A 23,848-nucleotide genomic window follows, 5' to 3' on the forward strand; every position below is an offset into this window, starting at 1 on the left:
GGGTACTGATTTCTCAGGATCTATGCACCCAAATTGTGTGTAATGGTTTGAAGTATTTTGCGAAACTTGAAATTATTACAAAATTCGCTTACGCGACTTTCAAGAATATTAATTACATATCAACTTCTATAAGGGAAACATTTTTTATATGTCGTTGTTTCAAAGACATTTCCTCCAAATGTAATATCCCAAATTACTTCATGGGGTGGGCACAAACAAAAGATATGTATTGCATTGTCTTGACTACTCTACACACTGCCCCCCCCCCTCCCGCCACCAAGTTTTATCTAGGCTGCTCACTGACACTTGGGAGTGCCCCCGTGTCAGCCAAACTGCTAGCGAGTGCAGCGCTGCTAGGCCCTCGTTCTGCTGACGTGTGTGCGGCTGCAGCATGGCAGGTGAGCTGCTGCTGATTGCCCTGTCAGCAGGTCAGCAAAGTTCTGCAAGTCTCTCTCTCTCTCTCTCTCTCTCTCTCTCTCTCTCTCTCCCTCCCCCTCCCCCCCCCCCCCCCCCCCCCCTCTCTCTCTCCCATCTCCCTCACACATACACACAATTTTCTTGTTGATACAGAATATACACTGGTACTGCCAATTTTTTAAATTTGTGAATGAAGGAAATATTTTGAAGCTTCTGTTAGTGGAGGTAAGGCTCTGCATTACTAACTGTATAATGCTGCTCTTTAGTGCAATTCATCACTATACTTTTAGCTAAAAAAAAGGCAAAGGTTCTGGGTTCGAGTCCCAGTATTGCACATAATTTTTACCTACCAGGAAGTTTCAAATCAGGGAACACTCCACTGTTGAGTGTGAATTCATTCTGGGTATTTTCACATTAACGCATACAGTGTCCACGATATGGCATGTCGATTTTTTTAAAATTTGAACCTCATCACTTGTATGTTACAGGCGTCCTGTTCTGAATGAAGACCTTCTCACCTTCCACCAAGAACACCCCTCCTTTCGCAGCAGCTTCAGTGCGCTATGCGAAGAGCGACAGCCGGAGGCACCACAAATGTTCGGCCTCGCGGACGCACTGCACTCCCTCTATCGTTTCAACTTGTTCTACGAGTTATTTACTTCAGGTGTTCGCAGAATTGTAGGTAAGTTTAATACTGGGACCTGTCTACTACATGTTTATGTACTGACTACGTTGACTCTAGTCTAATTCGAGGAATCGGATTGAAAAACTTCTGTGGATATCCAGTTGTTGATCTTCCATGATTTACAGTGCCGCTCAAGGTAGTTGCTGATGTCTTTCCATTGTCAGTTTTTTGACAGTTTGGCATGTTTCCATCTAAGTCTGTTACAAGATGAGAATGTATTGTCGACACCCGTACTATATATTATACAAAACAACTACGAATGCAAAATTTTGTAGTGTTTAGAGGAGACCAAAAAAAAAACCACATTTTTATGTGACAAAAATACCACAAGTGCACGGTGACACAGTGCCTCAACGGCTACTTAGGAACATAGCTAGAAAGACTGGTAGTTTCTGCCCTTCACTCCATTTACAAATAAAACCTAAATTCCCCCTCTCGCTCTGTCGAAATCTTGAAATTTCACTGGGGTGGCGGACGCAATCTCGGCAAAACTTGACTGGAGATTGGATGGCACTCAGAATCATTACTGTCATTGGTGAATGACTGGGAGCTTTCCCAAAATTAGAAGTTACAATTTTAATAAGGACACTCTCTGCCTTCTGCCTCCAAGAACGGTAGTCTTTCCGCAACCTCTCTGACCACGCAAGCAAAGATGGCTCCCGAACAGTGTTAACTGCTGCACGCAACCGGCGCGCATGCACACACGAGTATCAACAGTTATTTTGTCAGATACGGGCAGCAATAGTTTTCCATGATATAGTTCAGGTTGAGCGCTGTATGTTAACTTTGCAGAGTTAGCATTCTGATATGCTTTACACTTGACCAATGGTGATATGCATTATGCGATCCCAAATTTGGAGCCAAGATCGGAGAAAGAAACATTATTGTTCCTTTGACTTTGCATTTTTTTGTCGTCTTGTAGAACGTTTCCCCACCTGAATGGACATAAAGGGGAAATAAATAGCATCTTCTACAATGAAGAGCCAAAGAAACTGGTACACCTGCCTACTATGTTGTAGGACCCCACAAGCATGCAAAAGTGCTGCAACACGACGTGGCAAGGACTTGACTAATGTCTGAAATAGTGCTGGAGGGAACTGACACCGTGAATCCTGCTGGGCTGTCCACAAATCCGTAAGAGTACGAGGGGGTGGAGATCTCTTCTGAACAGCACTTTGCAAGGCATGCCAGATTCGGTTGACAATGTCAGTGTTGACAGGCCCAGGCGAGGCGTAAAGCTTTGTGTCGTGCAGTCATCGAGGGTACACGAGTGGACCTTCGGCTCCGAAAGCCCATATCTATGATGTTTTGTTGTACGGTTTGCACGCTGAAACTTGGTGACGGTCCAGCATCGAAATCTGCAGCAATTTGCAGAAGGGTTGCACTTCCGTCACGTTGAACGGTTCTCTTCAGTAGTTGTTGGTCCCACTCTTGCAGGATCTTTTTCTGGCCACACCGATGTCACAGATTTGACGTTTTACCGGATTCTTGATATTTGCAGTACACTCGTAAAGTGGTTGAATGGTAAAATCCCAACTTCATCGCTACCTCGGAGATGCTGTGTCCCATTCCTCATGCGACAAGTAGACACCACGTTCAAATTTACTTAAATCTCGGTAATCTGCCATTGTAGCAGCAGTAACCGATCTAACAACTGCGCCAAACACTTGTTGTCTTACACAAGCGTTGCTGACAGCAACGCCGTATTCTGCTTGTTTACGTATCTGTGCATTTGAATACACACTCCTGTACCAGTTTCTTTGGCACTTCAATGCACGAGCATGCATTTTCATTCAGTGGTTATATGCCTCCCTCAACTAATATGTGGTGTCGTGTAATGGCTGACCTGTATATTTAGTGTACGACTATTGACTTTCAGAGTTGGGTCTACTCCTATCAAATTCAGATTTAATAAGACGATATATCCTGCATGACTTATTTCATTACCTATCAGAGGTAAATTCATTTGATTGCATAGGGAGCTTTACTTCATTTTCTGATTATGGAGACTTTAATTTTGCATCTCAAGGGTAGACCCAACAACAAACACAACCTCCCACCTCACAAACGTACAATGCGGCCTCTGGTAGATCATTGCAGAGTAATTGTGTTTCGTTTCTTGCCCCTCCTCTACCGCTGTAGCTGCGCCGTGCTGATCTCGCTGCATTCGGTCACAGTGACGGTGCTCGCTGCTGGTGACAGTGATGTCCACTCTACTCTCCACCGTCAATCACGAGGGAAAGCCACGACATTGAGATCATGAATTTACACTCCTGGAAATGGAGAAAAGAACACATTGACACCGGTGTGTCAGACCCACCATACTTGCTCCGGACACTGCGAGAGGGCTGTACAAGCAATGATCACACGCATGGCACAGCGGTCACACCAGGAACCGCGGTGTTGGCCGTCGAATGGCGCTAGCTGCGCAGCATTTGTGCACCGCCGCCGTCAGTGTCAGCCAGTTTGCCGTGGCATACGGAGCTCCATAGCAGTCTTTAACACTGGTAGCATGCCGCGACAGCGTGGACGTGAACCGTATGTGCAGTTGACAGACTTTGAGCGAGGGCGTATAGTGGGCATGCGGGAGGCCGGGTGGACGTACCGTCGAATTGCTCAACACGTGGGGCGTGAGGTCTCCACAGTACATTGATGTTGTCGCCAGTGGTCGGCGGAAGGTGCACGTGCCCGTCGACCTGGGACCGGACCGCAGCGACGCACGGATGCACGCCAAGACCGTAGGATCCTACGCAGTGCCGTAGGGGACCGCACCGCCACTTCCCAGCAAATTAGGGACACTGTTGCTCCTGGGGTATCGGCGAGGACCATTCGCAACCGTCTCCGTGAAGCGGTCCCGCACACCGTTAGGCCGTCTTCCGCTCACGCCCCAACATCGTGCAGCCCGCCTCCAGTGGTGTCGCGACAGGCGTGAATGGAGGGACGAATGGAGGCGTGTCGTCTTCAGCGATGAGAGTCGCTTCTGCCTTGGTGCCAATGATGGTCGTATGCGTGTTTGGCGCCGTGCAGGTGAGCGCCACAATCAGGACTGCATACGACCGAGGCACACAGGGCCAACACCCGGCATCATGGTGCGGGGAGCGATCTCCTACACTGGCCGTACACCACTGGTGATCGTCGAGGGGACACTGAATAGTGCACGGTACATCCAAACCGTCATCGAACCCATCATTCTACCATTCCTAGACCGGCAAGGGAACTTGCTGTTCCAACAGGACAATGCACGTCAGCATGTATCCCGTGCCACCCAACGTGCTCTAGAAGGTGTAAGTCAACTACCCTGGCCAGCAAGATCTCTGGATCTGTCCTCCATTGAGCATGTTTGGGACTGGATGAAGCGTCATCTCACGCGGTCTGCACGTCCAGCACGAACGCTGGTCCAACTGAGGTGCCAGGTGGAAATGGCATGGCAAGCCGTTCCACAGGACTACATCCAGCATCTCTACGATCGTCTCCATGGGAGAATAGCAGCCTGCATTGCTGCGAAAGGTGGATATACACTGTACTAGTGCCGACATTGTGCATGCTCTGTTGCCTGTGTCTATGTGCCTGTGGTTCTGTCAGTGTGATCATGTGATGTATCTGACCCCAGGAATGTGTCAATAAAGTTTCCCCTTCCTGGGACAATGGATTCACGGTGTTCTTATTTCAATTTCCAGGAGTGTATTTCAAACATTGTACACATTTAGTAGGCACAACTCTGACAATTCCAAGAAAACCACGAGAGAAGTTTTACACATCTATAATATACCTGGTGTACCTGTGTGTAGGTGCTCGAGCGCAAGACTTCACGGTGGTGAAGTGGTTACCACTCGAGCTGGGTAAACCGAAAGTGTGTGAGGTGACGGTTGAACTCCCTCACAAGCCTTCATTTTTGTAAATTCTAAGGTACTCAATAAATTTGCACCTACACTATTTGTTCTCCCTACATTAGCAATGTGTCACCCCTATGCAGTTTAACTGCCAAATGGGGCCTGCCTCTGTGTCTGCAGCTCGAAGCGTCGAGGTGCAAAGTAGTTCCGGGTACCTTATCGGACTGCATGTATAAGGGATTTTGCAAATTGTGACAGAGATACATTTTCAGGAGAACTCTGTGCCTTTCTACATTTACTTGTTGATGGTAACAAATATGTTTGTTCTAATATATGTTTCTTTAAAATATATGTTTCTTTAAAAGTGACATTACCTCTCAAATGCCATATAAATTAAATAATATGACAAGTGATGAAAAAAATTTAGATTAACAATCGAGGCTGAGCGGGAGTCGAACCATCAACTCATCAACATTCATCTTAAGAAAGTCGAGTACTAACTGTGTGACCTGTATGGGCTCCAACCCTTTCTACCCACACGCAGATACATCCATCCCTCCTCGCTATTGCCAGGCAGTCAGAAAAATCCAAGACAAGAGACTTACCTCAACTGTACTTTATGCCCAAGCCTCGTATTCCTATTTCCAACAAACCACAGTGAAGAATTTGAGTGGAGCAATCAATCAGAACATAGTTCCAATACACAAATTTTAAAGAAATCCAAGATAGGGAACTAGCTCAATTGTGCTTCATACACCCACATCCTCTCCACTCCTCTCTAGCCAATCAGAGTGGAGTGTTAAAATGATGCGTAAAAATGACACCAAGTTGCGTTATTTACATAAAATTGCATTAAGACATAATTCCCCTTCAATCAGAGGTTAGTGTTTTAGCCTCCATCAAACTGAAAGAGCCAGTTAGAATGTAACCTCTTCTGAAAAAAAATGCTTCAAATGGCTCTGAGCACTATGGGACCTAACTTCTGAGGTCATCAGTCCCCTAGAACTTAGAGATACTTAAACCTAACTAACCTAAGGACATCACACACATCCATGCCCGAGGCAGGATTCGAACCTGTGACTAGCAGTCGCGCGGTTACAGACTGTAGCGCCTAGAACCGCTCGGCCACCCCAGCTGGCTAACCTCTTCTAAGCTGTGCTCAAAAGTACCTGTTCATCTGAATTACCTATAAAAACACATCACACACTTAAAAATTTATCTGAATTGTGTAAAAATGCTGTTAACTATTTTTTCATTGCTAAGTTCAAAAATCATTTATGAACAGGTTTGTCATTCACATCTATGAATTACATTGGAAACTATACATCATTCAGTATGAAAAACTGAACAAGTGTGTGTGGTGGTGATTATACAGGGTGTTACAAAAAGGTACGGCCAAACTTTCAGGAAACATTCCTCACACTCAAATAAAGAAAAGATGTTATGTGGACATGTGTCCGGAAATGCTTAATTTCCATGTTAGAGCTCATTTTAGTTTCTTCCACCTACGCTCCATGGAGCATGTTATCAAGATTTCATATGGGATACTCTACCTGTGCTGCTAGAACACGTGCCTTTACAAGTACGACACAACATGTGGTTCATGCACGATGGAGCTCCTGCAAATTTCAGTCGAAGTGTTCGTACGCTTCTGAACAACAGATTCGGTGACCGATGGATTGGTAGAGGTGGACCAATTCCGTGGCCTCCACACTCTCCTGACCTCAACCCTCTCGACTTTCATTTATGGGGGCATTTGAAAGCTCTTGTCTACGCAACCCCGGTACCAAATGTAGAGACTCTTCGTGCTCGTATTGTGGACGGCTGTGATACAATACACCATTCTCCAGGGCTGCATCAGCGCATCAGGGATTCCGTGCGACGGAGGGTGGATGCGTGTATCCTTGCTAACAGAGGACATTTTGAACATTTCCTGTAACAAAGTGTTTGAAGTCACGCTGGTATGTTCTGTTGCTGTGAGTTTCCATTCCATGATTAATGTGATTTGAAGAGAAGTAATAAAATGAGCTCTAACATGGAAAGTAAGCGTTTCCGGACACTTGTCCACATAACATGTTTTCTATCTTTGTGTGTGAGGAATGTTTCCTGAAAGTTTGGCCGTAACTTTTTGTAACACCCTGTATATGTGGTGACACGATAGGAGATGACTTGTCGCTCTATGAACCATCAATAATATTTCCCGAGATTGAAATGACAATATCCCTTAAGTATTTTAGACATGGAAATACTACTGTAACATTTGACAATCATCATAGAATAACTTAGATGTGGAAATATTTAATTTGAAGGTCCTCTGTTCATGAAAAGTGTACGGAAGCCTACATGTAACACATACAACACGGGATGCCGTTCTAAGCAGCTGGAAATCGCCCTGATTGCTGTCAAACGATTGGCGGCAGCTGCAAACTGGTGTGTCGGAAGAGCTTCCGAGAGTCGTGTGCCAGTGATACTGTTACCAGAGGTACTTCTAGTACTATCCCCCCATGTGGATCCTCACTACTATGAGGAAAGAACACAATCTGTCTGGCTTGTCAATGGTAGATCTACACATCCTGTGTAGGGTGGATGGGGACCAGGGAGGACTCAGGGTGTTATACCAATCCCCCTGACCAACAAGTCTTAGGTGCTGTCTTTCATTGAAAACGAAACTGAGCTAGTGGGACTCACTTCACCTGTTTTGGGGAAACCTGTGTTGTCTGGTGTCAAGAGGAGGCAAACGCAATTGGTAGGGGTTCATTAATCGTCAGCAGTTCAAGTGTTAGGCGAATGATGGTACCCCTTATGGAAATAGCAGCAAGGGACAGGGAAGGGCACCAGGTGCGCTCAGCGTGTACACCCGTGGGCCTCATTCAGCTTGCTGGAGAGGCTATTCCAGCAGCCATTGAGGGAACAAGGTGCAATTCTTGGGTCACTGCAGCAACTGGCAGAGCAGGTTGAGAAGACCAACTTTGTGCATGGAGTTTCAGCAAAGCTCAAGTTTTGTAGCGTTGTCCTCAGAACTGATTGTGGCCCTTTGGATCTAAGTTGAGTGGAAAGACTGAACCAGAGGCTTCGAAGGTTCCGTGACGAGCTAGGCTGCAACTTCCTGGACTTGCGCCGTAGGGTTGAGAACTGTAGGTTCCCCCTAAATGGGTCAGGTGTGCACCACACATCCGAGGCTGCTACTCAAGTAGCTGATTGTGTGTGGGGTTCACATAAGGGTTTCTTAGATTTGGTGACTATCCATCCAGTCCAGATAACAATAGCTGTAAGAAACCCAGAAGTATCAGTGAAAGATCAAAAGAAATGGCTCCCACAGGTGAGAGTGTTAAAATCATAAAGGTAAAATGCCGAGGAATTCACAACAAAGTGCCACAGCAGGTAGCACCCCTGAAAAGCAATGAAGCTCACATAATACTAGGTACAGAAAGGTGACTGAAATCTGAAATCGATAGCAGTGCGATTTTTGAGGAAAATTTGCGTGTATTTCAAGAGGTTGGGCAAATGGGAAATGGAGGTGGTGTATTTGTCTTATTAATCTACATCTACATCTACATTTATACTCTGTGCAAGCCACCCAACGGTGTGTGGCGGAGGGCACTTTATGTGCCACTGTCATTACCTCCCTTTTCTATTCCAGTCGCGTACGGTTCGCGGGAAGAACGACTGCCAGAAAGCCTCCGTGCGTGCTCTAATCTCTCTAATTTTACATTCGTGATCTCCTTGGGAGGTATAAGTAGGGGGAAGCAATATATTCGATACCTCATCCAGAAACGCACCCTCTCGAAACCTGGACAGCGAGCTCCACCCCGATGCAGAGCACCTCTCGTGCAGAGTCTGCCACTAGAGTTTGCTAAACATCTCTGTAACGCTATCACGCTTACCAAATAACCCTCTGATGAAAAGCGCTGCTCTTCTTCGGATCTTCTCTATCTCCTCTGTCAACCTGACCTGGTACGGATCCCACACTGATGAGCAATACTCCAGTATAGGTCGAACGAGGGTTCTGTAAGCCACCTTCTTTCTTGATGGACTACATTTTCTATGGACTCACCCAATGAACCTCAACCTGGTACCCACCTTACCAACAATTAATTTTATGTGATCATTCCACTTCAGATCGTTCCGCACGCATACTCCAAGATATTTTACAGAAGTAACTGCTACCAGTTTTTGTTCTGCTGTCATATAATCATACGATAAAGGATCCTTCTTTCTATGTATTCGCAGTACATTACATTTGTCTATGTTAAGTGTCAGTTGCCACTCCCTGCACCAAGTGCCTATCTGCTGCAGATCTTGCTGCATTTCGCTGCAAGAACTCAAGAACTCAAATCCCCTGAGACTGAAATTGGAGCTGCGTATGAGACCGCTTGGCCACGATTCAGCATGAGACATGGGCATCAAATGATAATTGGATTCTGTATCACACATCAGACTGATCTCCTGATGTTACCGAAAACTTGAAAGAAAACCTCAGTTCACTTGTATGTAAGTTCCCCAATCATACTGTAATCACTGGAGGAGACTTTAATCATCCAACAGATAATTGGGAAAATTACAGTTGTTAGTGGTGGGCATGATAAGACATTCTGTGAAACATTACTAAATGCCTGCTCTAAAAACTACGTAGAACAGATAATTAGGAACACTACTCATTACAAAAATATGTTGAATCTAATGACAACAAACAGACCAGACCTCTTTGAGGATGTCCTCATCCAAACGGTTATTAGTGACCATGATGTGGTTGTGGCAACAACAATTACCAAAGTACTGAGGACAACCAAAACAAGCAGAAAGATATATTTGTCCACTAAACTAAATAAGAAATCAGTATTGTCATATCTCAAAGAAGAACTTGAAACTTTCAGCACAGGACAGGAGCATGCAGAGGAACTACCGCTCAAGTTTAAATGAATAGTTGCGCATGCTCTTGATAGATATACACTACTGGCCATTAAAATTGCTACACCAAGAAGAAATGAAGATGATAAATGGGTATTCATTGGACAAATATTTTATGCTAGAACTGACGTGTGATTACATTTTCACGCAGTTTGGGTGCATAGATCCTGAGAAATCAGTACCCAGAACAACCACCTCTGGCCATAATAATGGCCTTGATACGCCTGGGCTTTGAGTCAAACAGAGCTTGGATAGCTTGTACAGGTACAGCTGCCCATGCAGCTTCAACACGATACCACAGTTCAACAAGAGTAGTGGCTGACGTATTGTGATGAGCCAGTTGCTCGGCCACCATTAACCAGACGTTTCCAATTGGTGAGAGATCTGGAGAATGTGCTGGCCAGGGCAGCAGTCGAACATTTTCTGTATCCAGAAGGGCCCATACAGGACCTGCAACATGCGGACGTGCATTATCCTGCTGAAATGTAGGGTTTCGCAGGGATCGAATGAAGGAAGTGCAGAGCCATGGGTCGTAACACATCTAAAATGTAATGTCCACTGTTCAAAGTGCCGTCAATGCGAACAAGAGGTGACCAAGACGTGTAACCGATGGCACCCCATACCATCACGCTGGATGATATGCCAGTATGGCGATGACGAATACACGCTTCCATTGTGCGTTCACCGCGATGTTGCCAAACAAGGATGCGACCATCATGATGCTGTAAACAGAACCTGGATTCATCTGAAAAAATGATGTTTTGCCATTCGTGCACCCATGTTTGTCATCGAGTACACCATCACAGGCTCTCCTGTCTGTGATGCAGCATTAAGGGTAACTGCAGCCATGGTCTCCAAGCTGATAGTCCATGCTACTGCAAACGTCGTCAAACTGTTCGTGCAGATGGGTGTTGTCTTGCAAACGTCCCCATCTGTTGACTCAGGGATCAAGACATGGCTGCATAATCTGTTGCAGCCTTGCGGATAAGATGCCTGTCATCTCGACTGCTAGTGATATGAGGCCGTTGGGATCCAGCATGGCATTCCGTATTAACCTCCTGAACCCACCGATTCCACATTCTGCTAACAGTCATTGGATCTCGACCAACGTGAGCAGCAATTTCGCGATACAATAAACCGCAATCGCGATAGGCTACAATCCGACCATTATCTAAGTCTGAAACATGATGGTACGCATTTCTCCTCCTTACACGAGGCATCACAACAACATTTCACCAGGCAACACAGGTCAACTTCTGTTTGTGTATGAGAAATCGGTTGGAAACTTTACTCATGTCGGCACGTTGTAGGTGTTGCCACCGGCGCCAACCTCGTGTGAATGCTCTGAAAAGCTAATCATTTGCATATCACAGCATCTTCTTCCTGTTGGTTAAATTTCGCGTCTGTAGCACGTCATCTTCGTGGTGTAGCAATTTTAATGGCCAGTAGTGTATACCCAGTAGTGCAGTTCATAATGGGAGGGAACCTCCACGGTACACAGAACCGAAAACATCTGTCATGTGAAACACAACTAGCCCTCTTCTCACGTGACATACAGAGGGCTTTGGATCAAAGCAGTCAGAGAGCTGCAATATTTCTTGATTTCAGAAAAGCATTTGACTCAGTACCCCTTCTATGCTTGCTGTCAAAAGTACCATCATATGGGGTATCAAGTGAAATTTGTGACTGGATTGAGGACCTTTTGGTAGGGAGAACACAGCGTGCTATCTCAGATGGAGAGCCATCGTCAGATGTAGAACCGACCTTAGGTGTGCCCCACGAAACTGTGTTGGGGCCGTTGCTGTTCATGTTGTATCCAGACGATATTGATAGTAACCTCATACTTCTTGCAAAAGATGCAGTTACCAGTGATGAAGTACTGTCTGAGAGTAGCTGCATAAATACTGTCAGTAGCTGCATAAATACTGTCACGTCCTGATAAGATTTCAGAATTGTGCAAAGACCGGCAACTTGCTTTAATACATAGCATTCTATGACTATGATATCAGGAAGTGCAAAATGGCTAAGCAGGGATGGCTAGAAGACAAATGTAAGGATGAAGAGGCTTATCTCACTAGGGGTAAGATAGATACTGCCTACAGGAAAATTAAAGAGACCTTTGGAGAAAGGAGAACCACTTGCATGAATATCAAGAGCTCAGATGGAAACCCAGTTCTAAGCAAAGAAGAGAAAGCAGAAAGGTGGAAGGAGTATATAGAGGGTCTATACAAGGGCGATATTCTTGAGGACAATATTATAGGGACAATATTCCATTAGAACTACTGTCAGACTTGGGAGAGCAAGGCCTAACAAAACTCTACCATCTAGTGAGCAAGATGTATGAGACAGGTGAAATACCCTCTGACTTCAAGAAGAATATAATAATTCCAATGCCAAAGAAAGCAGGTGTTGACAGATGTGAAAATTACCAAACTATCAGTTTAATAAGCCACGACTGCATAACACTAACATGAATTCTCTACAGACGAATGGAAAAACTGGTAGAAGCTGAACTTGGGGAAGATCAGTTTTGATTCCGTAGAAATGTTGGAACACACGAGGCAATACTGACCCTACGACTTATCTTAGAAAATAGATTAAGGAAAGGCAAACCTACGTTTCTAGTATTTGTAGACTTAGAGAAAGCTTTTGACAATGTTGACTGGAATACTCTCTTTCAAATTATTAAGGTGGCAGGGGTAAAATACAGGGAGCGAAAAGCTATTTACAATCTGTACAGAAACCAGATGGCAGTTATAAGAGTCCAAGGGGCATGAAAGGGAAGCAGGGGTTGGGAAGGGAGTGAGATAGGGTTGTAGCCTGTCCCCGATGTTATTCAATCTGTATATTGAGCAAGCAGAAAAAGAAACAAAAGAAAAATTCGGAGTAGGAATTAAAATCCATGGAGAAGAAATAAAAACTTTGAGGTTCGCTGATGACAATGTAATTCTGTCAGAGACAGCAAAGGACTTGGAAGAGCAGTTGAACGGAATGGATGGCGTCTTGAAAGGAGGATATAAGACAAGCATTAACAGAAGCAAAACGAGGATAATGGAATGTAGTCTGGTGATGCTGCGGGAATTAGATTAAGAAATGAGAGGCTTAAAGTAGTAAATGAGTTTTGCTATTTGGGGAGCAAAATAACTGATGATGGTCGAAGTAGAGAGGATATAAAATGTAGACTGGCAATGGCAAGGGAAGCGTTTCTGAAGAAGAGAAATTTCTTAACATTGAGTATAGATTTAAGTGTCTGGAAGTCGTTTCTGAAAGTATATGTATGGAGTGTAGCCATGTGGAAGTGAAACTTGGTTGATAAATATTTTGGACAAGAAGAGAATAGAAACTTTCAAAATGTGGTTCTACAGAAGAACACTGAAGATTAGATGGGTAGATCACATAACTAATGAGGAGGTATTGAATAAAATTGGAGAGAAAAGAAATTTGTGGCACAACTTGACTAGAAGAAGAGATTGGTTGGTAGGGCATTTTCTGATCACCAAGGGATCACCAATTTAGTATTGGAGGGCAGCATGGAGGGTAAAAATCATAGAGGGAGACCAAGAGATGAATACACTTAGCAGATTCTGAAGGATGTAGGCTGCAGTAGGTACTGGGAGATGAAGAAGCTTGCACAGGATAGAGTAGCATGGAGAGCTGCATCAAACCAGTCTCTGGACTGAAGACCACAACAACTACATGATATCATTGGAATCGGCCAACTCATACAAATACCAAATATACCTCAAATGCCTCATGCAAATACCAATACTTCGTACATACGAAATGGAATGATCACATAGTCTCAATTATGGGTTAAGCAGGTAGCAGACTTTGGGTTATTGGTAGAATAACGGAGAAGTGCAATCAGACTACAAAGGAGATTGCTTACAGATTACTCATGCGACTACTTCTAGAATATTGCTGAAGTGTGTGCGACGTGTACCATATAGGACTAACAGGGGATATTGAACGTTTACAGAGAAGACCAGCACGAATGGTAACAGGTTTGTTAGATTTATAGCAACTGTATAATGCTAATTCGTTAATCACACTGTATTAGCCGACATTGGTTCTAAAGTATCTATGGAGCGTATGTTTCATAGTCGTTCTATTATTTCATAGTGAATGAAATACAGCTAGCAGTGTAATTCACAGATGTAACTGTTGGACAAGTCCATCCACGATATTTGAAGTTGGCAATGAAATCAGGCAGGTAGGAGTACCCAACAAACTGATGAGACTGGTTCAAATGGCTTTGAGAAGAACAGTATGCAAAGTAAAGGATGAGGTCACTAGTCTGTTTAATAATGCTTTGGAGAGGGTAATGCGAAAGACACAAAGCAGCAACCCTGGGAGAACACTGTTTAATGGAGCGATGCAGGATCTCATATATGCATATGATACCGATTTGTTATCCACGGGGAAACAGGACCTGGAAGAAAAGCTTAAAAAATTAGGAAGATATAGAGTGGAGATAGGGCTGAAGATTAATCAGAGACCAAGCATATGTTAACATACAGGAAAAAGTACGTTGAAGGAGAAAGAAGCTTGGCTTCGAATGGGAAAGAGCATGTACGCTGTGAGAGCTTTAAATACGAGGGTCACTCCAAAAGAAATGCACACTATTTTTTTTAAATTCATCTTTTATTCTGCATCTTTGAAAGTTTTACAGTGTGTAGATACATCCTTTAGGAACAATATTTTCATTTCTCTCAACTACCTTACGCCATTATATTGTAACAAATAAGCCCTCGGTCACAAATATTAAGTCAAAAATTGACCTGGTTTCGACGCTACTATGAGCATTGTCTTCAGAATTAGACTAACTGTACTAAAACATTAGGTATATAGTACATTAATAAAATTAAAGTTTGTACTGACTAGAAAAGATGCAGTACTTACAAGCTAAGGGCTGCTCGTACTGTGGACAAGGGTTGCAACAAGACTGAGGTGCCCACTTTAGAAAGTGTGGGCAAGTAAACATGGTGTTGCTACAAGCGCCATCTAGTAGCCGCAGAAACAACTAGGCTACTGCACATTCAAAATTAGACACATGAAATTGTGATGCAGCTGATTCAGGCATAACATAAGCATTATCTGCTTTAAATAGAGATACATTTTGTAACATAAAAACGTTAGTTATGACATACAAGAAAACAGCAAAGATGTGACAGGAAAACAACATTTTGGTAAACTGCATGAGGAAATCTGAATCAAAGATCAAGCAATGGCTTTATACAGTCAAAAACGTTTTTATTTCACAGCTGAGGCCATCATGACGAGTGAGATGTTTGAAAATCTCCAATTCCTCTAAGACATCTAACCTACGCCCCTTCTTTTCGGTATGCAGAATATTGTTGTCACCTATGGCTTTAGGCACGTGTCCAGTAATTAAGAGATGATCGGCAAAGGATGAATTTAGGGGGCTGGTGCCGTTCTTTTTCAAAAGATGTTCTTTACATCTAACGGTGAAAGCATGACCGGTTTGCCCTATATAATAGGAGGAGCAGGTATCGCAGATGATCTTATAAACGCCAGAACTTCTGTAGCGGAGCGAATGGATTTCAAATTATGAATGAAATTTCTCTTTAGATTATTATTAGTAGAGAAGGCAACATTGCAGTTGTATTTGTTGTGAAGCATGCACTGAATCTGATAGAAAATGGGTCCTATGAAAGGAATAGAAAAACGTTTTTTTTTTTTTTTTTTTTTTTTTTTTTGGTGCGTGAGGTATTGAGTGTGGTAGTTCTTGCAGTTTTCGTTTTTAGGATATCGTCCACTATGTTAGGCGTATATTCATTATTGACTGCTGTGGTTTTAAGTAAATTAATCTCCTCGTTAAACTTTTCTGTTGAAAGTGGTATGGAGGTGGCTCGGTGGACTGCAGAGTGAAAAAAGGCCATTTTTTGAGACTGTGGATGAAAAGAGGAAGCAGGCACGATTTGGTCAGTATATGTTTCTTTTTGAAAGATATTGAAAGTGATGTTATTGTCTTCTATTGTAAGCATCAAGTCTAAATAATTTAATTGGCGGTTATCGTTTTTGAGTTCAATAGTGAAAGAAGTTTTTTCATGGAGGTCGTTAAAAAGTTTAAATATATGATCAATTCTATTGGCGGGTCCGTTATAGATGACTAGAATATCATCAACGTATCTTGTGTAAGAAAGGATACCTAGTGAAGCGGCTGAGACATGTTTAAACAGCTTTTTTTCCAAGGAATTGATAAAGATGTCGGCGAGGATGCCGGCTAAAGTATTGCCCATAGCGAGCCCATCAGACTGCTGGTACAGTTGTCCGTTGAATTCAAAGTAATTGTGCTTGACAATGACATTAATGAGATTCATAAAATCAGTAATCTGTTCATCTGACAGATCTTTTTTAAATTGACGTAAGTTTTCTTCCACAATGATGAGCATCTCATGTACCGGGACATTGGTATAAAGATTTTTAATATCTAAGGAAAAAGGCTTGCTGTCTGAACTGCATACTAAGTTTTTAATATTTTGGAACAAAACGTGGCTGTTAGGAACAGAATAATTATTTTCGAAAATGAAGGATTTTTCCAAAGTTTCGTGTAGAAATCGGGCCAAATCGTGATATGCGCTATTAATGCTATTGGAGATTGGACATATTGGATGATTAGGTTTATGAATTTTGAACTGGGACCAAAGTTTAGGGGGCTGAGGGTTCATATTGATGAATAGTTTCTTTTGGAAAGGTTTTATAAGAAATTTTGCATTGTTAATGGCTGACCTTACTTCTTTCTGTAATCTTTATACCAATATCCTGGTACATGAGACGCTCATCACTGTGGAAGAAAACTTACATCAGTTTAAAACAGATCTCATGATTTTAAACATGGCTGCGGCAGCAACTGTTAAAATTCTTCACAATAAAGGATGACAGCCAAAAACAGTTGCAGGATAAAATTTTTTTATTAAAATTCTTGACCAAGGTTTCGGTACATATAAATATACCTTCATCAGAAGTAAAACTTCTAAAATTACATCATGCAATGGAGAATAATAAAAACAATTATGCCAAGGGCGTCGTCAGTAATTAAAACATCATCTCCATTTGTACAACATGAGATGATGTTTTAATTACTGACGACGCCTTTGGCATAATTGTTTTTATTATTCTCCATTGCATGATGTAATTTTAGAAGTTTTACTTCTGATGAAGGTATATTTATATGTACCGAAACCTTGGTCAAGAATTTTAATAAAAAAATTTTATCCTGCAACTGTTTTTGGCTGTCATCCTTTATTGTGTAAAACAGATCTATCAGATGAACAGATTACTGATTTTATGAATCTCATTAATGTCATTGTCAAGTACAACTACTTTGAATTCAACGGACAACTGTACCAGCAGTCTGATGGGCTCGCTATAGGCAACCCTTTAGCCGGCATCCTCGCTGACATCTTTATCAATTCCTTGGAAAAAAAGCTGTTTAAACGTGTCTCAGCCGCTTCACTAGGTATCCTTTCTTACACAAGATATGTTGATGATTTTCTAGTCATCTATAACGGACCCGCCAATAAAACTGATCATATATTTAAACTTTTTAACGACCTCCATGAAAAAATTTCATTCACTATTGAACTCGAAAACGATAACCGCCAATTAAATTATTTAGACTTGACACTTGCAATAGAAGACAATAACATCACTTTCAATATCTTTCAAAAAGAAACGTATACTGACCAAATCGTGCCTGCTTCCTCTTTTCATCCACAGTCTCAAAAAATGGCCTTTTTTCACTCTGTCATCCACCGAGCCACCTCCATACCACTTTCAACAGAAAAGTTTAATGAGGAGATTAATTTACTTAAAACCACAGCAGTCAATAATGAATATACGCCTAACATAGTGGACGATATCCTAAAAAAGAAAACTGCAAGAACTACCACGCTCAATACCTCACGCATGGAAATTAACCCAAAAAAAAAAAAAACGTTTTTCTATTCCTTTCATAGGACCCATTTTCTATCAGATTCAGTGCATGCTTCACAACAAATACAACTGCAATGTTGCCTTCTCTACTAATAATAATCTAAAGAGAAATTTCATTCATAATTTGAAATCCATTCGCTCCGCTACAGAAAGTTCTGGCGTTTATAAGATCATCTGCGATACCTGCTCCTCCTATTATATAGGGCAAACCGGACATGCTTTCACCGTTAGATATAAAGAACATCTTTTGAGAAAGAATGGCACCAGTCCCCTAAATTCATCCTTTGCTGATCATCTCTTAATTACTGGACACGTGCCTAAAGCCATAGGCGATAACAATATTCTGCATACCGAAAAGAAGGGGCATAGGTTAGATGTCTTAGAGGAATTGGAGATTTTCAAACATCTCACTCATCATGATGGCCTCATTCTCAACGAACAACTTCATCTGCGAAATAAAAACTTTTTTGACTGTATAAAGCCATTGCTTGATCTTTGATTCAGATTTCCTCATGCAGTTTACCGAAATGTTGTTTTCCTGTCACATCTTTGCTGTTTTCTTGTATGTCATAACACGTTTTTATGTTACAAAATGTATCTCTATTTAAAGCAGATAATGCTTACGTTATGCCTGAATCAGCTGCATCACAATTTCATGTGTCTAATTTTGAATGTGCAGTAGCCTAGTTGTTTCTGCGGCTACTAGATGGCGCTCGTAGCAACACCATGTTTACTTGCCCACACTTTCTAAAGTGGGCACCTCAGTCTTGTTGCAACCCTTGTCCACAGTACGAGCAGCCCTTAGCGGCTCGCCATCTGACAAGTGTTCATGACGTCGCCTTTCCGATTGAGATCTTTTTTAATATGTGACTTGTAAGTACTGCATCTTTTCTAGTCAGTACAAACTTTAATTTTATTAATGTACTATACACCTAATGTTTTAGTACAGTTAGTCTAATTCTGAAGACAATGCTCATAGTAGCGTCGAAACCAGGTCAATTTTTGACTTAATATTTGTGACCGTGGGCTTACTTGTTACAATATAATTCTGACACAGTCACTGAACCTTAGCAGCTACGTTCAAAGTTTTACCTTATGCCATCTTGGAACCAGCGCCTGGGTAGCCGCACGGTAAAATTCTGGACCAACCTGTTGGAGGGACTGTTTGGCAGCATGCACAAGGGAGTCACCATCTTCAAAACTTGTTCCATGAAGAGAGTCTTTCAGTGATTTCCATGATAGTCACATGGAGCCAGGTCAGGACTATAAGGCGGGTGTTTCAGTGTTGTCCAACCAAGTTTTCTGATCACTTCCACGGTTTTTTGACTGACATGTGGTCGTGCAACAGCAAAACATACTGCTTTTGCCAATGTGGTCGAATGGACTCAGTTGAGCTTGGAGTTTCTTCAGTGTCATCACATATGCATCAGAATTTATGGTGACAATTGGTTCACTGTGATGCATCTGTCAGCAGTCACCAATTCGTTAACTCTCTGCACATTGTCTGGAGTGTGTGCAGTACGAGGCCTGCCACTGCGAGGACAATCCTCAATATTACCATGCTTGCTTTCATCACGTAACCTGCTTGCCCACCAACTAACTGTACTGCGAACGACAGCAGCATCTCCGTACACCTTTTTCAACCTCTTGTGGATGTTTCCCACTGTCTCGTTTTCACAGCACAGGAATTCTATGACAGCACGTTGCTTCTGACGAACGTCAAGTGTAGCAACCATCTTGAGAACATGCTGTGACGACGGAACTCACGAGAACAGGTTGAATTAAGTTTGAAAACAAGCAGGAAGGATGTATCCACACACTGTAAAACTTTCACACATGCAGAATGAAAACTGTATTTTTACAAAAATAGTGTGCATTTCTTTTGGAGTGACCCTCGTATCTTGGGTCAGTGGTAACTGAGAATAATGATACGAGAAAAGAAATGTGTGCAAGGACTGCAGCTGGTAACAGGAGTGACTTTGTACTGATTGAAGTATTTAAAGCAAGTAGCCTTAGTAGGAATCTGAAGCTGATTGTGTAGTGCACAGTAGTGAGACCTGTGGTGATGTAGGGTTCAGAAACTTGGACAGTGGTGAGGATCTGTTAGCAGAGGTGGAAAGGAAGATACTAAGGAAAAATCTAAGGACCAGTGAGTGATAGTGGGTTTTGGCGAATCAGAAATAGTAAGGAAGATATGAGTGTTGTTAGATATGGTGACAGAAATAAAGGTTAATAGAATGTGTTGGTCGGGACATATAAAAAAAAAAAAAAAAAATGATGGAGAGCAAAACAGACGAGAGAATTCAATGGCAAACCAGGTGGACACCGTATAAGGAGCAGACCAAGGACCAGACGGCTAGATAACGAGGAGGAGGACAAGTTGAGAAGAATGGGAGTTAGAAGATAGAGGGCTAAGGCAGCCAGCAGAGAAGAGTTGGCAGGGATTGTCTAGGAGGCCAAGATGCTGCATGGGGTGTAGTGCCAGGGAGTAAGTAAGTGATGAAATCATAATTGACGATATTTTTACGCAATTCACACATTTTAAATGTTTGATGTATTTCTAGATAAATAATTCATTTGATTTGGATACTTTTGAGTACAAGCCAGATGGGCTACAGTCTAACTCGGTCTTTCATTTTAATGGTGGCTTCAATTCTAGGCCCTTATTGTGGGGAGAGCTGGTACATTATGCAGTGTGTTTGTGTGTGTGTGTGTGTGTGTGTGTGTGTGTGTGTGTGTAGATAATGCAACTTTCATTTTTACTCATTATTTAAATACTGCACTCTGATTGACTGGAGAGCAGGGGGAGGGGGCGTTTTGAATGAAGCGCAATTGAGATAGCTTCCTCATTTTTGTTTTCTCTCTCTCTATCTCTCTCTCCCCCTCTGTGCGTGTGTGTTGAAACCACATTCTGAGCAGATGAACCATTTTAATACTTTGCTGCAGTTGGTTGGAAAGAGGAGGAAGGAGGTTGGGCAAAAGCACATTTGAGTTAGTTTCCTTAGCTTGGATTTTTTTTAATTGGCCAAAAGGAGAGGGGGAAGAGGTGAGATTTTTTTTATTTCCCCATCAATGCAACTGGGTTTGTCTGTGGTCTTGGGTTTATTTATTTATTTAAAGCACATTCTGGTGCCTCCATTTTAATAGTTCACAGTGATTGGTTGGAAAGACGAGGGGAGAGATGTTTCAAATTTTCCACTAGCACAAATGATATGTTCAGAATTTTTAATTGTCTGTTTCATTTTAAACAGCTTGCCATAATTTTTTGGAGGCAGAGAGAGGGGGTCAGTGATAGGCCTTTTAATTTTCCACTAAGTAAATTGTGTCAGTTCTGAAATCTTGGAATTTTTGATTGGTTCTTTCATTTCTAGTAATCCACTCTTATTGTCTGGAGATAGGAAGGAGGAACTAGAAGAAAGCAAGGCAAGGGGTACAAATTACAACTAAGCAAGTTGGCTTTTTCCTACAAAGCTATTATCCCACAATTTCTTGCATTTTTTGCCATGTGCCAATTGAATTTTTAAATTTCCTATTATTTTATGCATTGGGAGATAGGTCCAATTTGAATTTATCGACAATTTTTTTTGTATTTCTCACTGCCACCCAGTTTCAGTTTCTGAATTTTCCACCGAAAGTGATTGCAGCACCACAACATTGGAGCTGACTAATTGCAGAAACTGGAACTATGCACCAGGTTTTCTATATTCAAACAACTCAAGGAAGTTGTGTATAGAACCCCGTGTCTTACATAGAGCTCAGTGTTCCTCCATGTCTTCTTGGAATCCTGCAAAGTGTTCCCGACTTGAGACTTCTAAAGGACTCTTCACCACTTTTGTGCAATTGTTCATCAGTTTTTTAACACTGAATCATTTAGGACTATTTAATTCATAATAATGAGTTGTTGACATGCTAGGGACCCGAACTTGGTATGCTCTTTTTAACGGGACTGGAGGTGCTCCAGAATAATGCCCCATCCAGGGTGAGACTGGTCATTAAGGAACTGACACATCTTAATACCAAAGTGTGCTGGAGCTCCATCCTGCTGTAGCCGTACGTGATCCACGACTACCTTGTCTTCGAGCTGAGGTGTACGCCGTGTTTGTGAAGCAGTTTAATAACAGCTTCCATTCATATACTGTTCACAAAACTACCGTCCTAGCAGCTACTGTGGTGACACACGTATAATGTGTGATGTGTTCTACATCTACATTTATACTCCACAAGCCACCCACCGGTGTGTGGCGGAGGGCACTTTACGTGCCTCTGTCATTACCTCCCTTACCTGTTCCAGTCACATATGCTTCGCGGGAAGAGCGACTGCCAGAAAGCCCCCATGCACGATCGAATCCCTCTAATTTTACATTTGTGATCTCTTTGGGAGGTATAAGTAGGGGGAAGCAATATATTCGATACCTCATCCAGAAAAGCACCCTCTCGAAACCTGGACAGCAAGCTACACCGCGACGTAGAGTGCCTCTCTTGCAGAATCTGCCACTCGAGTTTGCTAAACATCTCCGTAACGCTATCACGCTTACCAAATAACCCTGTGATGAAACGTGCCGCTCTTCTTTGGATCTTCTCTATCTCCTCTGTCAACCCGACCTGGTACGGATCCCACACTGATGAGCAATACTAAAGTATAGGTTGAATGAGTGTTTTGTAAGCTACCTCCTTTCTTGATGGACTACATTTTCTAAGGACTCACCCAATGAATCTCAACCTGGCACCTGCCTTACCGACAATTAATTTTATATGATCATTCCACTTCAAATCGTTCCGTACGCATACTCCCAGAAGTAACTGCTACCAGTGTTTGTTCCCAACTCTTACATGTAACGGGCATTTTCCTTAGTCCAGAAAATAATATTCCTCCTGTGAAATCTGTGATATACCACACATTTATTAGATAACTACCAATCTATCCCAGCTTCGTATGGGTAGCACTAAGTATCTACAGACCAGCAATTTGCTAGTTATACGGACCAACATTGGTCACAAATAAGTCTATCTAATAGTGAATTCACATAACAAATGCCTACTGCTGTTTCTGAACGTAGACTTAGCACACAGACAGGGAAATGAGATAGGAGAATTTCCTTTCTAATATGTATGAATGGATGATTTCAAGGAATTCTGCCATTCGCCATAAGATAGCAATGGCTTCATTTTCCGAGCTGCAGGGTACTTTAATTCTTTATAGTTCAGCCATTATGCAAGAAACATTTGTAAATTACACATACAGTGGACTTCCTCATGAACTGTTGTATCACTGTATCAAAGTCCCCTCAGTAGTTCATGGGAACAATGTGTCAGGGTACTTTAAGCTTTGTATGGCTAACACTCGAGTGAGACAAAGCAGGAATTTGCCAACAAAGCACAGCAAGATGTAACTCGTTGCTCCACGCTGTTGTTAGATACATCAGTAACAAATACTGGCCTAACTCCTTTCATTTCAGTGTGTGTTTTAATGAGGTTAAACATTGTTAACTGCATCATACCTTTGCAGATTTACAGAGTTACTTTGTCACCATGGATGCACAACTCCAACAAGGAAATACTGAAACAAAACAATACAAGACTAACAACAATGCAATTTTTTGAGAGTACTGGTTTCAGTCTGTTTTAGACCATCTTCAGATCTCACACCATGATGGTAGGTGGTGGCGGTGAATGGTGCAGGCGCTACAACTCGAGCAGTTAGTGTTTGTGAAGCTGTAGCACCTGTTCCGTGCACCGGCACTGCCTACCGTCATGGTATGTGGTGTGAAGATGGTCTGCACCAGATTGAAACTGGTAACCTTAAAAAAACTCTTTATGTTCATTTTGTGTAGCATTCATTTAAGGGGGGCAGGACGTCAAACGGGCCGACTTGGAGCAGGAGAGTCACCACAGGACATTTTAATTTCTACTGTCTATACTTTTACAAATAAATTCATAAAACTTTGTCACCGTGACCAGGAAGGATTGAGGACTCACACTCATCTCAGTGGAAGTTCAAAAACGTAACAAAATACCTTTTTTTACATGTAAAATTTCATCATTTTTTTCA

At 42.3% G+C, this 23,848-nt stretch overlaps 1 protein-coding gene across 1 annotated transcript in view; it reads left to right on the forward strand.

The window, feature by feature from the left end:
* LOC126108240 (uncharacterized) overlaps nucleotides 1–23,848 on the forward strand; it is a 142,796-nt gene that overhangs the window by 115,853 nt on the left and 3,095 nt on the right. Inside the window, exon 6 of the mRNA XM_049913470.1 lies at nucleotides 906–1,099. Coding sequence (XP_049769427.1) covers nucleotides 906–1,099 — 194 coding nt within the window. The remainder of the gene's footprint in view (nucleotides 1–905; nucleotides 1,100–23,848) is intronic.

Source organism: Schistocerca cancellata, chromosome 11, assembly GCF_023864275.1.
Source record: "Schistocerca cancellata isolate TAMUIC-IGC-003103 chromosome 11, iqSchCanc2.1, whole genome shotgun sequence".
NCBI lineage: Eukaryota > Metazoa > Arthropoda > Insecta > Orthoptera > Acrididae > Schistocerca > Schistocerca cancellata.